The sequence below is a fragment of the Pholis gunnellus genome (genome assembly GCF_910591455.1).
Source record: "Pholis gunnellus genome assembly, chromosome: 17".
In the NCBI taxonomy this organism is placed as follows: domain Eukaryota; kingdom Metazoa; phylum Chordata; class Actinopteri; order Perciformes; family Pholidae; genus Pholis; species Pholis gunnellus.
Genome location: NC_136544.1, coordinates 9,279,691 through 9,294,584, shown reverse-complemented (window position 1 = coordinate 9,294,584; position 14,894 = coordinate 9,279,691). Strand labels below are relative to the sequence as shown.

Sequence of the window (14,894 nt, the reverse complement as noted above, 5' to 3'; positions counted from 1 at the left end):
GGGATATCTCCTTTAGTATTATGGGAACTTTCTCTGTTGCTTCTTCCATCGACTGTATGCAGTTACACTTCACTTAAACCTGCACAGACTCATTGTTAAGGCTGGCGTAAACACAGACACATAATAATGGACACAACGCGAGGGTAGAAGATGACTGCATGAATGTGTATTCAAATAAATTAGGGCTCCAGCTGGCGATTATTTTCTCGACTAATGGTTTGATCTATGAAAGAATGAAGAACGTGTTCGTCACATTTCTTGAAATCATTAAGTAACGTCTTGAAATTGCTTGTTTTGTCTGACCAAAAGCCCAACACTCAATTCCATTCAGTTTACTATCACATAGGTAAACACAGGTGTAAATCTTCACAATTGAGAAGCCGGGAATTAGTACGATTTGTTTTCTTTTTGTTGTCTCAGCTAAATGATTAAACAATTTTAAAACTAGTTCCAGATTAATTTTCTGTTGCTCGTCTATTGATAAATCGGCAAAGAAAAAGCAAACAAGCTGTAACACATTTGGGTACATAGAGTAATACCGGCCTCGCCAAAAATGGTAGATAAGCAATTTAAAAACATGGTTACATCTACTTAGCTCAAGCACCAAAACCAGACTCAATATGTCAGTGAATAGTCAAAAGATTACCTGTGTAATCAGATAGTATCACAGGACTGCGTGTCATTGGTTTTATTTCGTGTTTCAATGTTTTGTGCCTGGTTAGATTTGTCTTTATGGCACAAATCATGGAGATGGCACAGATTTTCCAAGAGGAACCCACTCAAAACTTTCAGAATGTTTGGAAGCAAGATGAGTGACAATCCCTTCCCACATGTTTATAATCTTCATCTGTTTGTCCAGTACACACAGAGAACTCTCTTGGCTCTCATACGGCTTAGTTTGTCATTTCATTGGTTTCATTTTCTCCTATTTCATGAGATTTCAAAATATTTAGATATATGAACATAGATCTCTCACAAAGATGCGTTTTTTTAGTCAAACTTTGTAGCAAAGATAAAAGATGAAAGCATGTTGATTTTACATAAATGTAGAAATAAATCATTCTTTTGATTAATTCAAAGGATGTACACCTTCCTGTGCTACTTGTGTATTGACCTGAAGCACCTACATTGAATTATGGTTGGATGGTATGTGAGGTGTTGCTCTCTTACAAAACGTGGATCGCGTGGCGCTGGTGTTCGCCGGTTGATCTGCTGAATGAATCGTGACCTGGATGTGCAAAGATAGCAGCTGGCTGAGGGGAGCTGTAAAGGGCAGTAATGTGTGTGCAGAGTGCGGCTGGGATGCTGCCAAACTGTCAGAGAGTGCTTAGGTAGTGTCGGCTGGGGAAGATTATTAGTTTAACCAGAGCTGATGTTATAATCATAGGGATAGGAATCCAGCTCTATAAACAACCTACCCATCTTTGGGTTATCGTAACAAAGACACACTTTGACCACGTATTTTAGATGAGGGAGTCATTCAGCCCTGCCAGTACCCCACAAGGTTTTTGTTCACACACAGTTTTAAGCACCTATTTGTTTTGATCAGTTGCTCTTGAAACTTTTAAAAGGCCTCCTGCCTTGTCTAAATGTGAGCCAGGTGTGGGCCTGATCCAAAACAACTGCTGGTGGTGCTTTGACCAAAAAAAGGGGGAGCAGCATAAACACATGCTCAGTCAACCATAAAATAGCATCAACACCGTGAAAAGCTAAAAGCATATCCTGCAGCATATATCTGTCTTTATAATTCACTTTTTCTGCTACGTTTGACCTCAAGAGAAACTGCTGCTTAATCCTTAAAGTGACATTTACAGCTTATGAATAACTCTCAGGGACAAGTGAAACAATGACCATATATTATTATCAATATTGTAAATAGTTTAAGTCGGTACTTGAAGGGGAATGCCATGACAAGTCAGCAGGCTTAGGCCTGAAGACTGAAGACCAGTTTGAACATTTTAAACAATGTGAAGGTGTGGAGTTAGAAGAGCTTACTAGACCTCTGCTCCTCATCTCCGCTTGAAGCTAGCAGCTTGAGGCTGCATTAGCCGCTACGAGCATAGCACACCCATGTATCCGTCTGAGCTGGCACACGGGAGAAGTTTGCCTTCAGGGCTAAAAGGGTTTATTTTAATCAGAACCATGATCTTTTTCTAAACCTAACCAAGTGCGTTTGTTGTCTAAAACTAAGAAACCCTTTCTGGCAGAAAGCCCTTAAGGCAAACTTCTCCCATCTGCACCGAAGTGTCAGCAGTCGACTTGCATTATGGGTAATGTATGCACCCAGGTTTTGACAACAAAGAAGAATTCTTGGAATAAAAAAATCCCTGGTTCTGCTGCATGAGTTTCTGATCCTTTTCTGTCCATCGCTAGCCTGACAATGTTATCTCAGTGCAATGTAAAATCAGTAGAGTGCTCTTCTGACCATGGATGAGACTCAAACTATTACTTTTCAAGGATTTTTGATTCATTACATTAATTGAAATTCAAAAGGAAGTCAGATAAATCTCAATTTAAAAAAAGGACAAACTTTTCCACCCAAGTGAAAAAGACTAATTGAATTGTAAAGACCATAACCTTGTCCTCAGTGCTGCTGCAGCTGAAGTGTGGTATGACTGTTGTCATAGTGAACCAGCGTAACCTTACTCAGTATCAGTCAGGCAATTTTGAATGTGACAGCGTTAGTCCACAGAGATGGAGGTTAATCACACATCAATAAAAAAGACAGACATAGGAAACTTCACAAGGGAAGGAAGGCAAAGCAAATACATTTTTGTTGCACCTTTTCAACATCAAGACGATATAAAAACACAATACAAACATAAATATAATTTAAAAGGATTAAAACAAGATACAAATAGCATAAATATGATTAGACAGTAAACAAAAAATTAGAATACAGCTACAGTGCAGTAAAATAATTCATGAAAAATCCTCATTTTATTTTCATTTATTTCTTTTAATTTCCATTTCAGTCACACTCATTCAAAGAGTGTGTGCTGTTGTTCCCACGCTGCTGCTACAATACGTCACCTGGCTGAGGCCAGACAATCCTGCACCTGGAGTAAAGTTGGCTGATGCGATGGAACGGTACGTCATTATAAAACCAGCTGTTCCGAAAGAAATCCACCCAAAACCTGGGTATTGGCAAATGTTCTGCAAAGAGAGTTGCTGTTTCTACGAGGTAAACATGGAAAATAGACCGGCTTGGTGTTGAAGAGGTGAATAAGATGATTCTTCTCTTCTGTAAAGCACGCAGGTCTCACCCACCCAAACGTTAACCTTGGACAGCAAAACGCTGGGAGGGTTTGTTTCAATAACAAGCACTGCACTTTTACTTTTTTTAATCAAGATATTGCTTGATGATTAAATCATTAAATTAGCCTTTTTTGCCCAAGGAATTGGTATCCAATTTGATAAATCTGCAGATTTCATTGAGTTATTTTATTTATTATCAAAACAGGAAGAGAAACATGTTTCCTGGGCATCTTCTCTCCTCTCTGCATTGATGCTATATGCAGATTTTACTTGGTGTTGATTTGAATGGCGGCAGTGCAGCTCGGTGGGATTCACAAACCTCACGTCCAGTTCTTCAATCTCTGATCTCAGCTTGTTAGAGATAACCCTGTGATGGGAGATTGGGGGGGACGGATGAGTAAAACTTGAGGTGACCTCACTGGCCTCGTCAGCCTGGGCAGGAGAGAGCTGTCTTCTCTTTTTGTCGTCTTCGTTATCAGCAAGGTTGGTGTTACAGAATGTGCTGTCTTTAGGTCGAGGCGGGCAGATGATGTGGCAGTGGCTGAGGGCTGAATTTAATGCCAGCGTTGTCCGGCGCTTCCATTTGTATCAGTGACAGTGCTTCCAAAAGGGGTGAGGTGGGCGAGAGAGAAGGGAGAAGGGAGAAGGAGTTAGGAGACCAATTCAGGAGCTGGTTGTCAACACCAGGCAGCAACCTCCGGTTCTGCAGAGTGAAGCCAATACGGAAGTGTCTTGAACTTGCATCGATCTCATTTACGAGAAAGGAAGGTATGCTTAAGGGCGTGATTGACAGGTCCGTATACAACACCTCTACGTCCCTCCTCCAAAGTCCAAATATGTTAACTTCCGTTCATTGGTTGCAAAAAGTTAAGATGGCGACGGCCGTAGTCTGGAAACGCTGCACTCGAGGCTTCATAGCGGCTGTCCACAAACCAATGTGTGACATCATGGTGACTTGGTCCACTTCTTTTATAGTCTATGATCAACACACTAATATCAGGACAGTGATGTCTTGTCTTTGTGGCTTCGAGGCTCTTGTTTGTCAGGATGAATCATGTTAGGTCTGGCTAATGGTGTCGCAGGCTGACACTAAAATGATCCATCAGTGCTTTAACTCAATTCACTTTCACCTCTATTGACTGAGCTGAAGTGACTCTACTATTCATTATAGTTGCAATACGCTGCTAGTTCTTAATTGTTTGTCTCTAATTGTTGTGGAAAATGATGATAATAATGGGCTTGTAAGCTACAAATTATGACGTTTCATACATTTCTATTTTTATTTTCAAGAAGTTTCAATTCCCTCAAGACTCTTCATTTAATTTAATCCAAACTTGACCCCTTCACTGCAGGTGGAGCTGCTTAGGTCAGCTACAATACAAATCAAAGGAATCTCCATTCATGAAACATGAAATCAAAGTGCTGTTTCCAACAACGTGCCCTGTGGTTTCTTCTTACCTCACTGAAGGATTGTTTCCTTCCTGCTCAGCTAACTGTCTCCATTATGCAGACATAATGGAGACAGCTTTTTTTAGTGATTTCCTTTGAGTCACCTCCTGCAAAGGCACCATTGACATGCTTTGTTCTCCCTTTAAAGAGAACTTTTACAGATTGGTGGCTCCAAAAAGTGAGAAAAGTGACTGAGAAATGTGAACTCCCTGACAGCGGCCGTGATAGCAATAGTTTCTTTAATGCCGTGATATCTCGAGATCACAACTTATTATTTAATCATCTCAAGAAAACTAACTTTGTGATCTTGAGATAACAAGCTAATCAACTATTTATCTCGACAACACAACAGGTCGCTGTTATCACTGTCGACGTTTACCAGAGATCAGGAGTATAATGCCAGCATGCATGGATGACTGCGGGCAAGCCGTCACTCGCAATCGTTCTCAGCTGCCTCAGCTTGCACCAGTAGAGAGTAGTCTCTTGTGGCGCATGTTGTGCACTACTCTCCATCACCTCAACACCCGATCGTAGCGTAGGGTGTGTATTTATGACGGTAGGGATTTCTAAACACCCTGGTTTACCGTTGTACCGCAATACTTTCACACCCGTCAAAGCCTAACAGTGATTCAAAGATAATAGAGTGGCCCCGGCAAATGCCCCTCTGCCCCATCACAAAGGCAGCCAGTTCTAGATTATTCTATGAACCCTGACAACAACTATTAGATGCAATGACATATATAAATGTGCAGCTCCAACAAGACCATCAATCTCCTGGCTTAATCAGTGGTGACCCAGTGAATCATCCCTTCTGTCCATTTCTAATCCAATGACTTCAGGGAGAAGGCGGAAGGCGAAGCAACCCAGCCAGTGGGTTTTTCGTTTTTTTCTACTATACCGTCAGATTAGAAAACTAAAGTATAAAAAAAAAGCCATTGATTGCTTTGCTTGCCATCACTTTCATTTCAAATCAAACGAGGGTTTTTGATGAATGGCAGCCCAACACAGGACACACAGTTTGTATTCACCCCCCTCATGTGTTATCACCTTGCCGGTGTCACGGCCTCACCTGTGCTTTCACAGACGAGGCCAACATGAATTATAGACAAACTGTTGCCTTCCTCACGCCGGACACGAGTGTTGCAAAGCCACCGTTGTCCTAGTAAGCCATTCTCCGAGACATTCTAGGCCTCATTAACATGCATCTATGAATGCTTAATTATGGTTTATATTTACAGGCTGCTCTCTTACTACCAGTTTACGACAATGTGTCCTTCGATCTGGGACAATGTTGTTGACGAAAATGTACAGACGCTTGGGTTGGTTAATTAATCAGTGATCCCCCTTGTGTTTTAGAATTGCAAATTGGATATGTTCTTTACACTGACTGCATAGTTGCAAAAACCCTTTTTATCGCTCTAAGCTAATTATTTAGCTTGTGAATCCAGGCTGCCCCTGACTCTAGCGCGTGTGTGTGTGTGTGTGTGTGTGTGTGTGTGTGTGTGTGTGTGTGTGTGTGTGTGTGTGTGTGTGTGTGTGTGTGTGTGTGTGTGTGTGTGTGTGTGTGTGTGTGCACCTCCATAGCATACAGTAGGCGTTTCAATACCACATCCCTGGTGTTTGTATTTTGTCCAGTTATTCATTATACATGAATGTGTTTTACCCTTTCAGCATTTTCATATTTCATATCGTTCTGCCGTTGGGGAACGACGTTTCCCTTTGTGTCAAAAATGTCTTTTAATCACATATTCAAAGACGAGATCACAGCGGTGTTCCCGAACATCCGGCCAAACAATGGAAAGCAACGCGTGCTCAAATCAAAAGTGATGTCAAGCCCACACACTTGGTTGATCTTGCAGCAAATTTGATATTCTCGACGTGAGTTACAAAGCTGTTTTATAATAATTTGGAAAGCGTGGACAACTCGAGGCAAAAAACCTTCCGATGTTGTGATAATGATCCAGAGCTGCCACACATTGCAGACAAAAGAAAGGACCTTTATTCCGGGTTTGAATTTCATTTTTCCGTTTTATTCTACCTCAGAGCAGCTCACAGCAGCAACTAAGAAATGTGAAAATGAAATAAAAAATACCCTTTTCAATCCCACTGGGAGAAAATGTTCTCTGTAATTAGAAGAAGAATTCTGAGGAGTAAACCCTTGAAATGTATTAATCAATGCACTGAAGCCTTGAGTGAACAAGAGTACTTGAGTCGAGTTGGCCCAGAAGCCCGTTTACTTGCCTTGATGACTCTGTTGGACAGAGATGGTTGGTTGGCACATATTGCTGGTCCGGGTAGGGATCCCTTAAATAGAATTGTGACAAACATTTTTTATAGAGTGGGAGACTTTACAGTTGAAGAATTAAGTTGTCAGTGCTCCCTGGTGGGCAAGCGGTGTAATGGCAACACTGTTAAAGTCAGCCGCTAATATCGACCTCGCGAATTGATTGAACAGGCTTGAGGCAAAGAGGCGGAATTCAAAGATATATGAACACATGTAAGTAAAAGAAATCTCCGGTCTCCATTAAATGTCTTTACGTGTAGTGTTAAGTTAGTTTTGATGAGAACTCTTTTTGGTCATTGAAAATAAGAATAAACAAAAAGTTATTTTTGCAATTGCAATTTTGTCAAAGAATAAAACCTAACCTTATTATAGACGAGAACAACTGTAAACATGGTCACTGTACACACTGTAGATGGCAACAAGCCTCAAAATACATAGAAGACAATGGTCCCTTTTAATAATAAGAAAATGAAAAGTGTCTGCCAAAATTGATTGCAGTTCACTGACTAACTGAAATGTTTTGTTCACTAAAACTTAACAAAAAATTCTTTAAAGGACAAATCACAGTGCCAAACATAACATACTCTATCGGATATAATAATTACATTTTGATAAACAAAGAGGACTTAAGAACTAAGAGATACGTGATAAATGGTCATACACCTCATACACTTCCACTACTTCCACTGTGCTATGAAACAAATTTGCAGTTACAGTAAAAGGCAATATAAATTAGCCGGATGCATAATGGAGTGCTCACGTCGAGCTGTTCTCCTCTGCTGCACACAAACCTTCACATTCATGCACACAGCAGTAGCGGTGTGGCTCAGCAGCAGCAGCAGACAAACAGAGGAGGGGGGGGGGGGGTGGGGGGGGGGGAGGACAGCGCGAGTTAGCGCAGAGAGAGAGACAGGCGCTCTCATCAGTGACGGGCTCACCGGCTGCGTGGACAGAGCTGTGGCGCAGGAGGAGGTGGAGAGGTGCAACGGGAGGACAAGCTGCCTGAAAAACCGGCGCAAAAAAAAAAAGAGGAGCAGACCGCCGGAGACCACGAGAGAGGGAGGAGAGATCACTGAGGGGGAGAGAAGTCATTCGGAGCAGGGGGAGCTGGAGGAAGCAGACAAGGACACTGAGGGAGGAAAGTGCACAGAGAAGCCTAGCCTGACGACGGGGAGAAGTGAGGGAGTGCGTGCACAAAGTGGAGAAAGAAGAAGAGGAGGAGGAGGAGGAGGAGGAGGAGGAGGAGACGGTGCCTGACAGGAGGTCGAGCTTTCAGGGCTTGACTGACACGAGAGCGGAGCGGAGGAGGAGGAGCGTGAGGGCAAGTTGATGGATTTGATATGGGGGAGAGTATTTTTAGAAGGAGGAGCGGGAGACATGAGAGGAATATTGAGATTAGAGATGCTGCCTTTGAGTGGGGGATAAAAAACTAGAGAGGAGAAAGAAGAAGAAGAAGAAGAAGAGAGTAACAGAAGACTGAGAAAAGGGGGAGAGATGTTGAGATCAGAGTGTGACAGAACAGATTATCTCTAGTCTGGTTTCCCCGCAGGAAACCGCTGTGAGTGTGTGTCCGTGTATGCGCATGAGTGCCTCCTTGTGAAAGTGTGTTAGCATGTCTCTCACTGTGACTGTGGCGCTGAGAAGCAGGTCCGCTGCGAGATGAAGCTGCCCTGTGGTTACCTGCAGGACTTAGTGACACTGGTTAAAGCAAAGTGGGGGGGCGAGACAAGGAGCAGACCAGTGACATCACGAAGAAGCCGAGGCATCAAAAGTGAGATCGCAAAAGTGGGACAGGAAAAACCAATGAGCACTGGAGACTTTTGTGAATTCTATTAAAGCTTGCTCTTAATAGTGACAAGGAACTGATTGCCGGCCGAACGCTTCCGCGAGCCAGTGCAGCCGGAAAAAAACACACTCACGTAACTCAGAAGAAGAGAAACTACGGCGCTGGAACAAGGCAAGCTCTCCTCTTAACAGACCGCACCACACCGACTAATTCCCTCCGCTGTCGTCTCATTATTTTAGTTACCTTCTCTTCTTTCATTTGTTGTATTTGTTCCCCCCTCTCTGCGTAGCCCTTGGTATTTTGTATTCTATCCTCCTCTCTGCCTCTCTCGTCCCCTCCCTCCCACTCTCGCCTTCGCTCTCTCTGTCTCATCCTGTCTTGTTCACTGTCACACGAACTGCGGTGGATGCTGTAGTCACTCATGTAGAAGCCACCTTGCTTGGAGCACATTTGCCTAGTTGAATTTTTTTCCCCCCTTCCCCTGCTGAGTTGGATGATTGGAGCACTCTCGGATTGAGAGACCGTGGAGAGATGACCAACAAGTAGCTGCTGCCGAGTTGATCCGAGCCCTACCAGTAGAGGAAGGATGACTTCAAAACACACAGATGTCCTTTGGGTTACTTGCGGGTACTACGTCTGCATTTAGTATATCTACTGTAAAGCCTGCATGGACCATTAGTACAGTATTCATAAGACCAAACACATATCCAAGTGTGGATTACAGTAGTGGATTTATCCTGGAGCTACATGTGGGCTCCAGCCCCTGAGGCCTGGCTGGGAAATGAAGCCTTTCCCGCGGCTGTAGGAGCGCTGTGGGCAGCTATGGCCCTGGAGGGGCGCTGTCTCCGGCGGGGATCCCCCGCTATGCTCAGAAAGGGTCGTCAGCGGCGTCCTACAAAGCCAACTCTGGCTCGGGTCACTTCCACTCTGCTATCAAGGACACGCCTGCACGGCCTCAGGCACGTTTGCGTCCCCGGTGGCTCTGTGGGCCGCAGGGCCTTTTGGCTCCTGGCCCTCTGCACCTCCCTGGGGCTGCTTTTATCCTGGTCCTCCAACCGCCTCCTGCACTGGCTTTCTTTCCCCACACACACACGAATCCACACAGAGTGGGCCAAAGAACTGGCCTTCCCCACAGTCACTATCTGCAACAACAACCCTATCCGCCTCTACAAGCTCACCAAGAGCGACCTGTATTTCGCCGGCCACTGGCTGGGCCTACTGCTGGCCAACCGGACGGTGAGGCCCATGATTCTGGACTTGCTTCAAGAGGACCGTCAGGCCTGGTTCGGGAAGCTGTCGGACTTCAGGCTCTTTCTGCCGCCCAGAAACTTTGAAGGAACCAACCTGGAGTTTATGGACAGACTGAGCCACCAACTGGATGACATGCTCCTCTCGTGCAAATACAGAGGAGAGCCCTGTGGCGCTCACAACTTCTCTTCTGTAAGTTCATTTTTCTGTATTCTGGATGCTTTATGACAACCCTGTCAGCATCAAAAACACACCTCTTGTGCTTTCATCTCCTTAAATGTTGTCTTTGCTGTCAGTTATTCCAGTGTAAACATCAGTTGCAAATGCATTACATCATGCTGAAACAACATATTGCTTCATTTCATTATCTTTTAGGTGGGTATTCTCTTGCGCCGTACCTGCTTTAACGGCTCAGTTATAAGGCTGTAAAAACTCTTGTTAAAAGCACAGTATACAAGCTCTCGTAACTTCCTGTTATAGCTGACTATTAGAGCTTGCTTGGTCGTCACACAAATAGAATAGCAAATGTGTTACTGAACAGGAGAATTATTAAATCACCCTCAGAGCTCTTGTTAAATGAATGCTTTTGCAACAAAGATGACAAAAGAATCCGAAAAACATTTGAAAAAATGAAATGAACAGTAGCCATGGTCACATAAAGTAACATGGTTTTATTGATTATGTACGAGCTTAAGGCTAGAAAGGGCTACATCTACGAAGCCTCCACATCCAAAAATATATATTATATTACAGTACTGTGCAGCCCCCCCCCCCCCAGAGGAGTTAACTCCTTCTCTGTCTGATCGTTCTCATCTCTTTCTTTTTTTTCTGTGTGGGTGGTTGCGTGTTTGAGGATTTGTGTGCCCGCCCTGCCTTGTTGGCTCCCTTGGCTCGACTGAACCATGGCAGATGTTTTCTCTGCAGTAATGCAGAAGCTCAAACTGTCTTTGAGACTTTTCTTCTTTGGCATTTCATGTTCTTTTCTATCTCTGTACTGTCGCCGAAGAGTCAGTGGCTGACTGAAGGAGAAATGAGACACGGCAGATAAATACCTGTGTGCAAACGTTGTGTACAATGGTTGGTGCGTCGCTTGTTGCAATGGAGTTCGTTGCTCTTTTCACACTTTAAGTTAAAATGATCAAGATGGTCATCAAACTCTACTTTTGCTATCATTTGTCCACATTTTTTTCAGCAATTGCCATTCATTGTATTGTGTGTTGGAGGAGTCCTCCTGTCTTTTAATACCTTCTAATTGCTGATCCAGGCACAAGAGATTACGACAAAATAATAAACATATTTAGTATTTAATAAATATAACAATGAGTATGATGAAGAAGACAGCTGGCCTTGTATGCAGTCGACTTGAACACCAATTTTACAAGTCAATGTCCGTTTACAGGTGTTGGGAGGCACTACTGCAAATGTTAATACGTTTTGGAGCTGTGCAAATTCTGATAAATCGCCTAAAGTGACATCCCTTGGCAGCATCGGTGGAGGATAACGAGACTAGTTTGAAAAAGAAAAACTTTCTGGTGGTGTGGAGTTGGAAAGAAGTGAGCAAGCCAGAACCCTGTAGACTTTTCCTCATCTCCTCTTGAGACTAGCAGCTCGAGGCCACATCAGCCACGACTAGCAGAACACCCCCAAATCTCAGAACGAACTGTCGGTGGTCAATATTTGCAATTTGGGTAATATAGGTGCCGGGTTTTGACAAGGACAAGGGTCCTACGGAGGCGAGGCAGGCCTCCTACCTAGCATTCAGAGAGCAACCATTGGAACTACCAAGTTCCAAGTGTGCCGGTGTGCGTATTTTATTTATTTGGAATAATATAGTTACAATTCTTTTGTAGGAATGTTTTTTTCATTTCTCAAAACAATATACACAGATTCAACACATAGTCTTATTTAACCATGTAATCACACTACATTCACACTCAACAGAAACCAAATAAAACTCATCAAAACTATCTTGGTTTGCTCTTTCCACTTCCGACGATCCCCAACTCTGGTTTGGTCGAAATCGAGCTTTAATTCACCGAGTTAGGTGTGGAAACATGCTGCTCTGCCGTCTCTCTCTGCAGTTGCCGGCCTCGGTGCTATTAATAGCTTGCTCAACGACTCTGTAGCGGTAACTTTTAAATCAGGCCTTGTTTAGAGCTAATATGAGTGAAGATTCAGCAACTGGATTGCCTATTTATCTCCTCAAATTTGTTCAGAAACAGATTTCGGCGCACTGCTGATGTGAAGTAACTGAAAGTTTCCAAGTATTATTTTGTTAGGAGCACGTGTGTCCTTGAATATGTTCTGAACGAAGGACTCGGTCCTCGGCAGAATTTAAAGGATCCTCGACATTTGAACAGTCCTTCGGCGGGATTCGATGAAGTAGCATCTGAAATTTTAAGCACATTTCCTTGACTTTGAGTAACACCCGATGCCTTTGCTTCTGCATCATCCATTACAATCCTCTTTTCTATCTATTTACATTCAGAATGTGACAGCAATGCAATGCTGAATGAGCGGAGTACTCTCTTAATGTAGAATACAGCATTTGATCATATATTCAGTATCCTTTAGTCCTCTTTCTGTCAACCATGTGAGCCATGAACAGTGTGTTGTGCTACTCAAGACCAGTTTGCTGTCCCCAGTGGTCAAACAGAACTGTGTTATATTGCATTATAATAATATATAGAGGTGCCTGCCATTGCTACAAGTAAACAAATATGTTATCACACCAAGCAGAACTGAAACCAAAAGAGTTACGACTTAAAACTCTGACTTTAAAGGGGCCACATCATGCTCATTTCCAGGTTAATACTTGTATTTTGGGTTTGTACTCGAAAAATGTTTACAAGATTCAATGTTCACAAATCATACTGTCTGTCTGAATATAGCTGTATTCCCCCTCTGTCCGGAACTTTTTTCGTTTTAGCGCCTGTCTCTTTAAGCCTCACTTCCCAAAAAGCACAGTCTGCTCTGATTGGCATGCGGGGAAAAAGTATTTCAGTTTGTGGGTTGCTAGGTATTCCATATACCCAAACGTACTATGTGCACAAGAACTGAAGTAGTGAGTTTTTCTATAATGAGCCTCTTTTAATAAGATTAGACTGGCAAGGTCTTTACCTGGAGTTGTGTACGACATGAAAGTTTTGGCATTGAAAACTTTTTAAGAAACCCATTTAACTTGCTAAATTTCTCCCTAACATTAAAAACAGCCACACAAAGGCAGCATGATTACAATCAGCGCTCCACCAAACACTAAAATGCAGCGTATAAAATCATGTGCTCACATTTGGTAATTGTCTTGTACAGGCTCATGGTCAGCGGTTGAATTGACTGAATGACTTTCATATGTTTTTCCGGCTCTGCTGCGTCACCCCGGTGCCAGACAAATGAAGGGCTTTATCAAAACCTTGTCCCCAAGCCAGTATCCATTGACAAGGGTTTCAAAGCGACAACATTATTTTGAGTGCAGTGACATTTTCCTTCTTTGCTGAGTTTAGAGGTCGGTGCAGAGCGTGTTTTTGGAGGTTTGTTCATGTGCCTGCTTTGTTACCTCGATGTTCACACGTCTGTTTTTATGTCACGGTAATGCATTCACGGGGTCCGGGTTTAGTTTCACAATGACTACGACCATGGCGGAACTTCTAATGTGAAGTTAATTGAGCATGTAAACCCTTTTTGTGGATTTTGAGTGTAGTAGCGGTTCGACCCAAGCTGAATGATTTTCTGGCATTAAATGTGTCTAAATGTATATATAAGATTGGATCAAGCTGCTGATAATGAAGGGGAAATTGTCCTTGATAGCAGCTACTGTGCACATTTAAGACAATCACTCTGTACAATCACTCTTAAATAGGAGTAAATCCAAAAGCGGATGAGACATTGAGGGATAAAGTTACTGCAGCAGCCCACGATGACTCACTGAGACCAGCAATGATATGTAAAAGAATATAAACATTTAAAGTGTGTATATATTTTGGTAGTTACAAGGGCAATGTGTTGGATATTGTCAGCTGTACTTGGCAGATCACAGCCACATTGGCCCCAGTCCTGCCTGCTTCTTCATCTTGTTTTTACCTCATAGGGGGTCTTATGCCGTTAACGGGCCCTGGTGGTTCTGCTAATCTCATTAGCCTGCTGCCGCAAGTCAGCAAAGACTCCCCTAGGCCTATTCATTATCACCGCATTTAGAGCACTGTCACTCTAAAACCAGAGAGGAGGCAGCAACCTGATTAAACATGAGATAGGGAACACACGTGCACAGACTTGCAAGTCAATAAACAAGAGAATCCTTGCGTTGTGTGTGTTTATAAAAATGTGCATACCTGCACGCACGATTGTCTTGGAGAACCAGTGAGAAATCCAGTTTTGTTTGAGGTTGGTTATTACAGGATTATAAGTACAGAGGATGCTTTGAACTGTAGCGGGGTTGTGGGGGGAGGAGAAAGCTAGAGGGTTGGGAGGGAGAGATGATATAGAGAAAAAGCATCTGGTTGGGAATACAAATGTGTCCCATAACTCTGGCCAACCTCTTGCAGCAGCAGGATTCCATGTGCTGAATCTACGGTATCACAGTGAATGTGAACTAGAAGGCTGGCTAATCAATAAATCTGTTAGCCTCTTGCGGTAGTTTATGATGGTCTATTTTGCGCCCACATCTGCAGTACTCTCAGCAACCCACAGTAACTCCTAATCTAACAGCGGGGGGATGCTGGAGATGGAATGAGGCGCCAAAGGCCAGGCAAACGGTTCTACCCATCCACAATAAAATGTAAATGATAGCTTATCAATCCACAGCTAGCTAAGCCTCTCTCCGCGGGACAGATACACATCTCCCGCTCTCGCAGCTTTCTCGAGGACGAGATATTT

General features: G+C 43.2%; 1 protein-coding gene across 2 annotated transcripts in view; it reads left to right on the top strand.

The window, feature by feature from the left end:
* The window catches only part of asic2 (acid-sensing (proton-gated) ion channel 2), a gene marked incomplete at its 5' end in the record, with an annotated part of 271,122 nt that overhangs the window by 170,112 nt on the left and 86,116 nt on the right, over positions 1 to 14,894 (top strand). Inside the window, one exon of one of the 2 annotated variants that reach the window (XM_079178042.1) lies at positions 9,525 to 10,217. The exons of the other annotated variant lie outside the window; for it this stretch is intronic. Within the exon in view, the coding sequence (XP_079034168.1) occupies positions 9,525 to 10,217 (693 nt within the window). Of the gene's footprint in view, positions 1 to 9,524; positions 10,218 to 14,894 lie in introns of those variants that run through there. 2 annotated transcript variants of the gene reach the window in all.